This window comes from Hibiscus syriacus, unplaced genomic scaffold, assembly GCF_006381635.1.
Source record: "Hibiscus syriacus cultivar Baekdansim isolate YM2019G1 unplaced genomic scaffold, ASM638163v2 tig00011718_pilon, whole genome shotgun sequence".
Taxonomy (NCBI): Eukaryota; Viridiplantae; Streptophyta; class Magnoliopsida; order Malvales; family Malvaceae; genus Hibiscus; species Hibiscus syriacus.
Genome location: NW_024062254.1, coordinates 333998 through 348208, shown reverse-complemented (window position 1 = coordinate 348208; position 14211 = coordinate 333998). Strand labels below are relative to the sequence as shown.

General features: G+C 32.2%; 3 protein-coding genes across 3 annotated transcripts; 2 read left to right on the top strand and 1 right to left on the bottom strand.

Moving 5' to 3' along the window:
• Positions 1-3014, top strand: LOC120204839 (proteasome subunit beta type-2-A-like). The gene is made up of 3 exons (XM_039204850.1): positions 1-221; positions 307-430; positions 2502-3014. Exons 1-3 carry the CDS (start codon positions 64-66, stop codon positions 2832-2834), a joined length of 615 nt encoding a protein of 204 aa, XP_039060781.1. The 5' UTR covers positions 1-63; the 3' UTR covers positions 2835-3014.
• Positions 3015-5217: 2203 nt separating this feature from the next.
• LOC120204840 (22.0 kDa class IV heat shock protein-like) lies at positions 5218-5651 on the top strand (the record flags this gene model as incomplete). Its single annotated transcript, XM_039204851.1, has 1 exon — positions 5218-5651. A coding segment is annotated over exon 1 (348 nt), but the record flags the coding sequence as incomplete, so codon positions are not given.
• Positions 5652-6824: 1173 nt separating this feature from the next.
• LOC120204772 (non-specific lipid transfer protein GPI-anchored 19-like) lies at positions 6825-8368 on the bottom strand. The gene is made up of 3 exons (XM_039204794.1): positions 8020-8368; positions 7559-7588; positions 6825-7142 (listed from the first exon to the last, which is right to left on the bottom strand). The coding sequence occupies exons 1-3, from the start codon at positions 8366-8368 to the stop codon at positions 6859-6861; spliced, it is 663 nt and encodes a 220-aa protein (XP_039060725.1). The 3' UTR covers positions 6825-6858.
• Between the last annotated feature and the right edge of the window lie 5843 nt (positions 8369-14211).

Here is a 14211-nt window from a genome sequence, read left to right as displayed (position 1 = left end):
CAGAAGAAAGACTAGACAAAACAAAATCGAAATAACCTAAAAAATTAACAGATCGAAGTGAAAATGGAGTGCGTGTTCGGTTTAGTGGGCAACGATTTCGCCGTCGTTGTGGCGGACACATCGGCTGTTCACAGCATCCTCGTCCACAAATCTAACGAAGACAAGATCATGATCCTCGATTCTCACAAACTCATCGCCGCCAGCGGTGAACCCGGCGACAGGTTTCCCCTCTTGTTTTTCTTTCCTTTTTTGTATTACTCCGTGTAAATCTAGGTAGTAATGTAACATTCGTTTTCTCCTTAACAGAGTGCAGTTCACGGAGTACATACAGAAAAACGTGGCTTTGTACCAGTTCCGAAACGGTATTCCTTTGACGACTGCGGCAGCCGCCAATTTCACTCGCGGTGAGCTTGCCACTGCCTTAAGGAAGGTATTAAATCTGCTTACTTGTTATTAGGGTTTTGATAGGTTTTGATTTGTAACTAATTTGAACTTTTGGTGACCTTTGTTTTTTTGAAATTTCGGTAGAAATTGTAGAGAGGGTTTGGTGAGTTGGAGATTTTCTGCTTCTAGAACTGTAGCAATCACCCTGTACAATAAAGCGCTTTACCATGCTTCTTTGCCCGTCTACGGAATAACAAATTGGACTTGAGATGCAGCGTTGTTAATGACTGCTAAGTTCTAATTGTCATGCTTTATACTTAGAGCTGAATATCTATTTATGGCCAAAGTTTTGGAGATCCCTTGGTAATAGTTGCTACTTTCTGCGGGTGATGTAAATGAAGTTCTTAGCTAACCTAAATAGAATTCTGAACATGCTTGGAAACCTCATTTGCTCACCGAAGGAAACTAATTTTGACCACTGCATTTGTTTATGATGCTTGAGGTTGCTGGTTATGGATTCACTTGCCTCGGGTTTTATTTGGTTATTTAGCTGTTTTCTTTGGAAGTATTGGGTATTTGTGTGACTTACTAGACTGGTAAGATCTTGAGGTTTCCTATTCCATACGTTCTTGAATGAGATTCTAGTAAATGTATTCTTTTAGTGGAAACAAAGTAATTAAACGTGGTATCTATGAAGAGTGAGCATTGGAATTTGGTACAACGTTTGCTTCAATTACATTGTTCTAAACAAGGCTAGGATCTCCTGCGTTATTTTTTACCTAGATTCTGTTGAACTAGAGAGTTGTAATACTATGTAAGGTTGATGTATGATTCAAAGTAGAGTTGATTCTTTTATTGCATGAATCAATGACCTTATCTTACCTCTCTTCAATTAAGTTGGATGTAGTTTATGATAGAGAACCTTTTGAAGCGTTATGGCATTGGTCCTTGTTGTTTGAGTGGAATATCAGATTTGAACTGTCCTGGAATTTTGAAGTATACCACGAAAATATATTATCCTTTTGAAGTTCCACTGATGACTTGAAACATTTCATCATTTTGGTGCCTCTGTTTCTTCTTTTTCTGGTCAGCTGCTGTGTACTGGAGTTCAGTGCACTTATTTGTCTCTGTGGTCGTGGAATATTGCACATCTAGTTCTGAAATATGTTTACTTTTAGAGTTCATAAGTGATGCATCTATGGTTGATATACATGCACTGTGAATGTGTCAAATTATGTCATCTCATTAGAAGTTTTCAAAAATGAATATAGATCACCAATGTTTGTCAAGGTGCTTGCCTTTTGCTGCTTCAGCGTGCCTTGGGTTTCAAATCAAGGCGAGAAAAAAGCTCGCCTCATTGAAGCTGACCCTTCCTTTGTGCATGAACAAAGAGAAGGGAAGAAATTGCTCGACAGCCCAAAAAATAAAGTTGAAAACTGGAGAAAAAAAGAAGCTGCTGCTTTTTAGCTTTCTCAGAGAGAAGAGTGTAATATTTTGAGACAAAAAGACAATGAAAAGACTCAGAAGAGGGATAAAGTAAACTGGGAAAAGCAGAAAAAGACTATTCAAAAGAAGGTCCCATGTGGACTTAACTTATTTTACTAGTCTTTTGTTCTTGAATTCTCTAACAGTTTAAGGTTTAAACTATACTGTTTTACCTTAATCTATACTTGCCATTTTACTCGGGAGAGCGACGCTTCAGAATATATTGAGGTGTCTTGGTGTCTTGAGTGCACCTAGCACCCTTGACAACATTGTAGATAACTTTGTTTAATGATGTGTCATTATCTTTTTCATTAACAGTATACTGCATCAAGTATAAATCCTTTGTTCAACCAAATTGAACTAATGTGTAGAATTTTAGTCCTGAGCATTGCTGTGGGTATATCATATCCTTTTACTGTAATAAACTCATTCCAATAACTGTCACTTAAAATTTTGATCTTCAGTTGTACTCTTGTTGCTTTCAAGTGCCTTCAATCACACCTTAAGTATTCATCCATGTACAAGAAAGAAACTTTAATTCTCTACAATGTGCCATGAGCCCATGAGAATGCTAAATTTGGTCTCTTTCGCACTTGTTTCTCCTATTCCTAACAACGGCCTTTTTTTCACAGAATCCATATTCTGTGAACATCCTTCTTGCTGGCTATGACAAAGAGACAGGCCCGTCTCTGTACTATATCGACTACATCGCTACACTTCATAAGGTTGATAAGGGAGCATTTGGCTATGGGTCCTACTTCTCTCTCTCCATGATGGACAGGCACTACCACAGTGGCATGACAGTGGAAGAAGCGATTGATTTAGTCGATAAATGCATAATGGAGATCAGATCAAGACTGGTTGTGGCACCACCAAACTTCGTCATCAAGATCGTCGACAAAGATGGAGCCAGAGAGTACGCCTGGCGTGAATCTGTCAAGGATGCTGCGGTTGCTTCAGCCTGAAGATACTTATGGTGGACTTGCTCCTCTGTTCTGGATGCTTGATTTGCATTTACCGATAGGGAACAATGTGTCTCGGCACAGCAAGAACTAGTATTAAAAGCAATGTTTAATTGGCTTGATTATGTTCCGAAGTGGAAAAGGATTTGGAAATTTGATAATACATTTTTTTTATCTTGGAATGGAAACATTTGTGTGCCTCCAGGTACAGGGAAGATCATTGAGTTCTTGTGTGTGTCCATCTAAATTTAATGATGCATTGCTAATAGAATCCTTATTGGTTAATATCGGTATGGTCAAGTTTCTATAACATTTTGAATTGTTTGTTTTTAATTTGGTTTGCTTCGATTATCGGTTTTTTTATATTAATTTTAGGGTGAAGTATACAAATGGTCCCGACTATAGAGTATTGTTTTATTGAGTCTTTTAACTATTAAAAATTATAAAATGGTCTCTTAATTATAGGACGTTGTTTCTTTTAGTTCTCGGCTATTAAAAGTTACAAAATGATCACCTAACTATTCATTGTGTTTCAAATTTGTCTTTTTTCGTTAAAAATTGATAGTAGTTTGAGTTGGACGTTAATTTACTTACTAGGATATGATAACCGTTTAAGATTATGATATTAGATTATATCATATAGTATTTAGTAGGTTAATGTTTAACTCAAATTATTATTATTTTTTTAACGAAAAAATTACGATTTTGGAACACAATGAATAGTCGGATGATCATTTTATAACTTTTAATAGTCAAGAGACTTAAAAAAGCAATGTCTTATAGTCGGGATCATTTTATAACTTTTAATAGTAAGAGAACTCAATAAATAACACCCTATAGTTAGGGGCTATTTATGTACTTTACCTTAATTTTAATAATTAGTTTAATATAAGTTTCAATAAATTTATTGATGGTTTTACAACACTCGACGAGTACTGATTAGCACTACTAATGATGAGCACTATTAATTTGATTTATAAAAATTTAAATTTCGAAAATACTCAATGTATAATTATAAATTAAATTAAAATTTAAAAGTAAATTATTTAAAACAAAAGGTAAATTATACCAGTGACCACCTAACTATTATTCCTTTTTTATTTTAACTATCATTTTTTAAATTTTTTCAATCATGTCACTCAACTATTTAAATACATTCAACTGAAACAATTATCGTTAATATTTAACAGAAAAACTGATGTGGAAATTAAATATTTGATATAATTACACATTTGATCATTGTTACTTGTATATTCTATCAATTTGGTCATAATTTTAATAAATCAAATATACCAAAGTAGTTAATTAAAAAAGAATCCAATTTAATGGATGCCAGTACAAATTTTCTTTTCTTTTTATCAGTTTTTATTATTTCTAATAATAAAGTAAAATAATATATTTTACATTAATACATGTAAGACAATTAGTGTGACAAATTCATGTGTTTAAATTATATCTTTCAATGATTTTAGGAGTTTAAATTAGATGTTTTATTTTATTTTGTAATAATTTTTAGACCATTTGTTTAAAAATATTTATTTTTTATTAGTCAGTTATCCAAGTATTATAATTTTATTTTTACCTAATTCGTCACATTATAAGTAAAATCTAATTGTTTTGGATTAATTTTTAAGAGTTTAAATTTGATTTTACTTAATATAGATGTTTTTTAAAATCAAAGCTTTTGATATTTAATTTTTTTTAATTTCTCAAAAATGAAATCAATTTTTTGTAAGTTTTATTTTATTCTTTCTTGTTTGTTTTCCTACAAATTGAAAGAATAAGATGAATGAAGACTACTTTGGCACCATTTGATTTGAGCGTTAAGTTTATTTTAATTTATTAAAATTAAGAACAAATTGATAAAATATAAGTAACATGAACCAAATGTGTCATTATATCAAATATTTTAACTGTTACATTAGCTTTTCTGTTAAATATTAACGACGAGTGACTTAATTGAATGCCTTTAAATAGTTGAATGACCTAATTAACAAAATATCAAAAATGGTGATCAAAATAAAAAGAAGTAGTAATTAGGTGGTCACTGGTATAGTTTACATTTTATTTTAAATAATTTACCTTTAAATTTTCAATTAATTATAATTATACGTTAATCCCTTTAAAATTTTAAATTTTTATAAATTAAATTAATGATATTCATAATTAATAGTACTTATATACGTTCGTCGAGCGTCATAGAATTTTCCTAAATTCATATAGTTGTATCATATTTTATATTTTTATTCATTTATTTTCATAATAGTTTCGTCATTATAAAATATAATTTCATGGAATGTCTTAACATTTTAAATTTATAATTTAATAGTAAAAACATATTATTTTATTACAAATTTCAAATAAATATAAAAAAATTCAATTATCCTCAACAACTTAACAATTTCGTTTCATTGCTGAACTCCCATAACCAGAAATTCCCTCAAAAACCTCACCAGAGCCTTCATTTTCCTAATGGCAGCAACCACCATGGCAAGCCAAGTGAATGTCTTAGTGCCCTACCCAAGGTCACTATGGGACATGATGATCCCCGAAGACCCGTTTAGAATCCTCGAAAACACACCACTCGCCGTCCCCAAGACCACCGAGCCGGTGGCATTGGCCCGTGCCGACTGGAAAGAAACACCGCGGTTCCACGTCATCGCTGCCGACATCCCGGGGATGAAGAAGGAAGATGTGACGATCGAGGTGGAAGAGAACCGGGTGTTGATGATCAGAGGCGAAAGAAAAGAGGAACAGGAAGTGGAAGGAGAGAAGTGGCACAGAGCGGAGAGGACGGACGGGAAATTCTGGAGGCAGTTCAAAATCCTATATATTTTTTTAAGAAAATATAATCTTTAGACATGATATTTAATATGTTTATATGTTTTAGCAAAAAATTGAATAATCTATTTTACTCAAAATCTATTGTATGATTAGAATACTTTTTAATTATTGATAATTTATGTATAATTCATAAGTGTAATTATTTGAATTTAAAATTTTTAAAAAGATAATATTTTTTTCATAATAAATTCATAAATTAAAGTTATTATTTGAAAAAGAAATTTAAATTCCAATTTTCTTGCTTATTTTCTTCTCTAATCTATTTGAATCATAGGCCTTGATTTTCTATTTAAATTAGGGCGTGTTTGGTTCACGTCATATTCGATTACCGGGAGAATGGAATGTCATTCTCCCGTTTGGTTGGTCAGTAATTTTATTCACCTGTCATCATTTATTACCAACAATGGTATTTTGGGGGTATATTACCGGGAATGTGAATACCCCATTCTCTTAGGTATTATTGGATTACCGGTGTTTTTGATTAAAATGCCCATAATTTTTTCCCCCAAAACTATCCTTATTCTGTCGATGAATAAAACAAATTCTATGAATATTAAATTACAAATTTACCCGTAAACTATTTTATATTTACAAAAAAATCCATAATTAGAATTTTATATGAAGTTTAGGGTTAAAATAAAATTTTACCCTTTCATTAAACCTATTTATCTTTTTAATTTTGTAAAAAAATATATAAATTTTATGAATTTACAATTTTTAAAGAAAATATATAAATTAATTATAGTAGAATTCAACTTGTTAAAAAAACAGATATATAATAAGGACAATTTGGTAAAATATGCATTCCAATAATCTTTTATTTCTTTAACAAAACACTGTAATTTTACATTCCTGCTAAACGAACCAAACACAAAATACAACATTCTCAGTAATCTTATTACCGCCGGTAATCCTATTCCCGCTGGTAATCTTACATTCCGTGAACCAAACGCATCCTAAAGGAATATACATGTTTGGAACATCGAATTAACCAAAGGAATTAAGAAAATCAATTATAAAATCAACCAAGTTTCTTTTATTTACAAATAAATACATTAAAATATCAGTTTATTTAGAAACAATCACCCGAAATATGCTCTAAAAATAATGGTCTCACACCACTAAAAGAATATACTGCTCAAACAAACCATAAATAAACACATATAAATTGAGATATCGGCTTCTAGTAGTACTCCAAGACAACAAATCCTGATATGAAGAGCACAAGTGATGGTGAAAAACTGTAAGAACGACCGGCAGCTGATGATTGGGGGTCAAGTACAGGGCGGCTCCCTGTCGTGGCCGTCGGGGCTCCGGAACCGGCAGTTGAGGATGGTGGAGTTAAAGTCGGCGTGGTGTCGGACTCCGGTGATCGGGCGGATCCGGTTGGTTCCGGGACAATGGAACCTGTTGGGGCCAAAGTTGGTGCAGCTCCTGGAGAAAGCGTGGGTGCAAGTGAGCTTGGACCTGCCAATGAATAATTTTTAACTAATTAGCCAGTATGGAAACTCAAAGTTCTTTCCAAAAGGTCAAATTTTGGCTCTGCTCCCTCTATTATACTCAGGTATGTGATTTAATCTTATATTTTAATTTGACATCTACTTGTATCCATAATCCATGTCAACATGATGAGTTAGATGTGTATGGCTTAAAGAGAAGAAAAAAAAATTTCTAATCAGCATTTTAATCGAAATAATTTGGAGTATTAGTATTTATACTCAGTAATGATATTTTAAAAATAGGAGGATAAATTAAAGGTTAGCAAAAAAGAAGGATATATTTGTGTTAAATTAAAGTATAAGGATTAAATCCAAAATTTGGCCATACTAAGAGACCAAAAAATCATAATTTGATCTTCACAAGATATGTTACTCTAACCATACCTGGGGCAGGCACAGGTACACCAGCAGGGGCTGCAAAACAAGAAAATTCTCAAATGAGTACTTCCATTGGTCAAAATAGATAAAACAGTACTCAATCCTCAAGCTATTGACTGTAATTTTGTAAAAGACATCTCATAAATAGGATGGTCAAAATACTCAATTCCGACGAGTTTTAATTTGATTAATCTTATAAGATCAATTTTTTTTTTAAAAAAAATCGAGTTCAGAATGGATGATTATGGATGGTAACGGATCGAGTTAGAACCAGACTCGAAAATATGAATCTTCCACCCAAAACCGATCTGACCCTGAAATTATATATTTTATATCCCACTCCACCAGACCAACTTGTTTCGAGTATCCCTGTCACATGTATTAACTCGTGTATCTACGTATATATTATGGAGTTAGAGTGTCACAAAAACAATGTAAAATGCAAGTTTTCGATGTATATATCTCACCTCTGCACTGAACAGGAACGCCGGGCATGTTACAAGCTCGAGGAAGAGAAATAGCCAGAGTTCTATTGATCGGCAAACTGAACGGAACACTTCCGGTGAGAAGGAGGCACAAACAGTCCAGGCCACCGGAAGTAAGATTCTTAAGAGAATCACAACAATCGGCCGTCGGCGAGGAACCATTGGCACTGCTATTGGTAAGCAAGTTCATACAGGGAGCGAAGCCGGTGCCGAGCACCGACGGATTGCACGGCGTGGTGATACTCTGCGCACAAACGGGCACCAACAACAATGCTGTCCAAGCCACGACCAGAACCGGGACAAGCCGAGAACGTGTCTTGCGGAGCTCCATTACAAAGGGAATTTCGATGATGGAAATGGAGTTTGATGATCGAAAGGGAAAGAGGATGGGAGTATGGATTTATAGGTAAAGGAGTTGGTTTTGAAGTTCAACTAACTTTAACTATGTTATAATTTGAGTGAAGCAACGGAGAATTGTTTAGCCACGTATGTGTAGAAGAAGGTATATGTTGACCTAAAACCTTTTCAAGTGTCAAATCTTTATCAATTTTAGGGCTAATTAAGTCAAAAGCTCCTATGGTCTTTTGCATGAAGTGAGATTAGCAGGGGCAAATTATAAATTCCATCACTCAACTTTTATTTCACTTATTTTGGTCATTAAAGTCTAAATTTTTTTAATTTAGTTGCTTAACTTTTAATTTATTCCTATTTTTGTCACTACGTAGGGATGACAATTTAACCCGAAAACGACGGGTTTTCGACCCGACCTGATCCAAATAATAAGGGGTGAGGTCAGTTCAAGTCGGGTTCGGGTGGAGGGTGAAACAACTCCAACTCAATTCAACCCGGGAATAATAATGTAATTTCTTTAAAATAATAATATTATTTTAATTAAATTCTTATTTTATATCGGATCGGGTCAGGTCGGGTCAGATTTATACTCTAAAATTTCGGGTTGGGTGGAGGATATATATATTTTTGGTAGGGTCAGATCGGATGGAGGATATGTAATTTTTGGGTCGAGTTGGATTCAGTTGGAGGATACATATTTTTGGATCAGGTCAGGTTGACCAAAAACCTGACCCTAATCTGACCCGTTACGAGTCCTATCACTACATGAATGGACATTTTTCTTTTTAGATTATGAAATGACTTCAAAACTTACCGATTTCTTTATTTCTTGATAATGAAACATCTTCTTCCAAATTTCAATGGTGATGAAATGAAGGAGGAAGCGAGTTGTATATATTGATATCATACTGATTAGATGATGGATGTTATAAATTAGAGTGATTTAGTGTTTCATGAGTTTTGAGTTTGTGGTAGAGTTTTACGAGTTTTAAAGTGATATAGGTAAAATCTAATCGATGGTGTGCTAGGAGCCAATGAGGTGAGTTAGTCGATATCTTGAGTGGTCGAGGAATATGCTGAAGAATGATAATTATAGTTTAGGCATTAAAATAGTCTAAAACTGATAATTTATGTACTAAATACGTTGTTTATTCATAAAATTATTAAGAGTGACCGAGAATGCTAGTGATAAGTTGATTCCACCTCCTCTGTTTCTTGAAGCAGCTGGCTTTCTCTTGTTACTCCAATTACTGTCATTTCATGTATCAAGTGGCAGCAAATTATGGCTAATTTAGTTGTTTATGTTACATGTTCATTCTTGAACTCAATTTTTAATGGTTTGGATGTTTATTTGTACAAGTCTATGTTATCACGCAAATGATATAATAAGCTAATTATTAATATTATTAAGGTCTAATTCTCCCTTTAACCCCTATACTTTTGATATTTTAAATTCTAATCAATTCGTAATTAATTCTACGAATTAAATCTTTTTAATTGTCAAATTTATTGACCGTAAAACTAATGTCAAACGAGTAAAAATTAAAGAAAAAATGCGGTGGAAACGGTGGTTTCAAGCCAACCGCAAAAGCTAGAATTTCTAGCCTTTTTATTCCAACTTTGTATTTAGAAGCAGATTTATAGTTTTTACTATTATTAATGCATAGGCTTCACTCAATTATATATTTACATTTTATTTTAATAATTTAATAAACATCCTTAAAAAATAATTTATTACTTTTAATTATTTATTTTAATTATTTTAAAATAAATAAAATTTGGTATTTATATATTAAAATATTAATAGTGATTTATATAAAATATATTTTTATTTTTTAATTGTAGTTTTTATATCTTTATTATAGTTTAAATTGATATGATTCATATATAATAATATTTTTTGGAATTCATTATAGTTGAAATTGATATAATTCATATATAAGTGTAAATATAATTTAAATGTTATATTTTTAATTTACAAAATAATGTCTATAATGGGTATTTTTATCTTTTCAAACTTACTTTTTAACAGTAATCCCTAACAATTAAATTTTAAATTGCACTCTTGAACAACAATTTTTAAAAATTTGTTTCTATAGCACTTTTAAAAGTCACTTTTCAAAAGCAATGACAAAATTGTTATCAATTTAATTTTTTTATATTAATCTGAGGTAAGTACAAGACAATATATGTTCAAAGATAACTCTCAACCATTTGACATTGAACGCTCACACCCTGACATTCCTGGTGCTCAAAGTCGGGACCTCAAAGAAAAACAACAATTCATTTACCAATGTTGGAATTTACCAATGTTATGATTAGTTCAATCTCACTTTATAAATGTTTTTATAAAAATAATATATCATATTTTAATTAATATTTAATAATTGTATTTATTTACACGAATTAAGTGACCTAAATGGTTAAAAGGAATGGTTGTTATTCTTATAAACATCAGGTTCAAGCACCAACGACTTTAGGATATCTGAGCGTTTAATGTTAAAAGGTTGAGAATTTTAGAACAGATACTACCATTTGTAAACACCCTAGATTAAAAAAATGTATACGCTTTTTTATTTTATTAAAATTTTAAACATGGATAACATATTCTTTTACATTATATAATATATTTGTTTACAATACAATATTATACAATAATATATTTAATTTTATATAATGTAAATTATATTATATAAAATAAAATATTAAAAACGTGTTGGGCCTGATATGAGTCTTGAATATTAGATTCCAAGCCTTGCTCATAGTATTATAAACTACCCAAGCCATTTTCCCCCTAATCTAATATCTTTGTTCAAGCCTTTTCAAAGTATTGGGTAAGGATGTAATTCAATTTTTTTAATAGATTGAGATGATTAGAAGATAGTATTTATTTAAAAAATTACGTAGTTATTGGTAACACACGTGCCCTATAAATCAGGGCAGACGCAAGATTTCATATTGGGAGGGCAAACTTAAACTTAAGGGGGATGAACTAAAATTCCAGAGACGAACTAAAATTCTATGAGGACCAAACATATTTTCAATATGAAGTACATTAAAAAAATTAAAATATATGGTAATTTTAAGTTTTCAGAGGGGACGACTGCCCCCACCTGCCCCCTCGATCCATACCTACTACAAACACATTTGTTCAAACCCATGATCTCTAAGGAGAACAATAATATATTTTACCACTAAGATCGCTAAATAAGTCATTTAACCTCGATCAAGATGAATGATTTCTTATTTGATAATCGAATTCAATTATTTGATAGGAGTTGATTCGATTTATTAATTTACAATTAAAATTCTTAAAAGATAATTTTCGATCGAATTATTCTTAATAACCTATATTAATTAAAATATTTCGATTCAATCAATTAATTTCAATTTAAATAAAGTTTGAACAGACCTAAATTATGCCAACATATGTGCCCTTTATCATTATCCATGATAATAAGGGTGTGTTTGGTTCATAGAATATAAGATTAAGGTTCTCGGAATATAACATTACTTGTAGTATTAGTAGTAATATTACATTACATTGTTTGATTTATTTGATAGGAATATAAGATGACAATGTTTGGTTGATGGAATATAAGATTACCTTAATGTGTATTTTACTAACTTGTCCCTGTGATTTATTTTCTATCTAATAAATTATACTTCACACTCTTGTAATAGATTTTTACCAAAAATCTAAGTTAAATTTGTGAAAATAATAAAAATTAAAATGCATGGCAAAAATTATTTATACTAAAAATATTTGTGAAAAAATTATAATTTTTTATGATAATTGTTTATCATAAATTTTCATTCTTACAGTCCATGCACTAATTATTGGGCAATGAAACCTAAAAATTTTCCCACTTAAATCTAGTTTAAATATAATATTATACACTTGTTATTCGACCTGGGTCGAGTAAAGGAAAGTTCCATCCGATCTGAAACCCAACTTGATTTTTAAGGTAAAAACCTGCACTCAATCCAATTTGATTTGTTAAAACAGAGATCTAATTGAAAAAATATAGAAAAAATTGTATTATAAAGATATACCTTAATATATAAAGGTCAATTATACTATTATTCTCGATCGAATTAAGTCATATTCTTCACTCAAAACTCATCCAACTTGACATTATCTTTAAAAAAACTAACATGAACCGCCTTGAATTCAAGTTTTCAAAAAAAAAATGATCCTATAAAATTAAGTAGGATCAAAATCCATTGATTTCGGATCAAATATACATCCCAAAAATATGTCAAATCAAAATCCCTAAAAATGATCCTATAAAATTAAGTAGGATCGAAATCCATTGAATTCGGACTTTGTCCGTCAGGCGTCAGCCTCTGTAATGGTAAGTACGCAATTACGTATATCCATTTTCGTTGTACCAATACTAGAATAATAGTACTGATCAATACATTGCCTGCATGTTATCAGCTGCTTCTCCGGCAGATGCTCCGGTAGGATCACCGGAATCCGGGAGCACAATAACGACAGGTATGAAAAAAATAGTTATCCGAATTACTCCCTTGCATAAGCATCTAGTTCACCTTGAACTCAAAACATTAACAATGGATGCAGGAGATGGATCTAAAAGCATACCGTCGGCACAGGAGGACGGCTCATCGGACGGAAGAACCGCTAAATTGTCGATCTCGTCGTTCATCATCCTTATTTTGGCTACATCATATAGTTCGATCTTCTTGTCACACTGAGAATGTTCTCTGGTTTTGCCCTACCTCTCATGATACTTGTTAGCATATATATATATATATATATATATATATATATGATGTGATTACTTGTGGTTACTTGTTGAATATGATGTGATTTTGATTTTGAACTGTTGAATGGAATGGTAGAATTTTATTTTTTATTTGTTTGGACTTGAGTGTATTCGAATATAAAATCTATTTAAATATTTTTATAAAAAAAATCTCAAAATGCTAAAATAAATATTTTCGATTATATTTTTTTATTTTTTAATAACAGAGACATATCCTCAATAAATAGTAATTGAGGCATGTCCCATATGACCATGGGAACCTTACAATATGTTGCACCATGTTGAAGTATAGAGAGCTATGGGCAGCAACGTAAGGATGAACTGAAGTAGAATTTTGAAGATAACAGCACCCTGGGTGGCTTTTGTTTTACATGCACCTGCAGCCATTCGAATCAATGTTATAAATGACCCGAATCGAAAACATCTCGAATTCAAATATGTCTAAACATGTTCAAACACACGAAGAACATACGAGGATGATCTTTTCTTTGTTTTTCTTAACAAATATCGATATCGTATCGTACGTTCATCATGTTGTAACACTCGCACCTGATGTTGGTGATTTAGGGGGTGGGGTATCATTCGATTCGTGTTCAGGAGGAGGAGAAGGAGGAGGAGACGATCCTGAAGCTTCAGCAGGTCCTTTACCGGCAGCAACTACCCAAAAATCATGTATCACAATCAGTATGAAAACTAATACTATAAGTATAAAGTTTAGGAAATTGAACATATTGGTCCCTTTTCTTTTTCTTTTTTTACTTTTGCACTCGCTAGGAGCTGTCACATTGCAAAGTTCAGGGAGTGCTAGTGCTTGCGTCCGGTTTATCTTCGGCATTCCCGGTAGACTATCCCCACTGACCACCAGGCAAAGGCAACTCGGTTGCGTGCCGACGACACGAGCTAATTTCGAGCAGCATGTGGCCGTCGGGGTCGAGGAGTTTCCCGTCACGAAATCGACGCATGGAGCCATAATTATTAGCACACTTTTGCAGTCCGGTTCCGCCAATGTTCGGCCCCATAGCACGGTTAC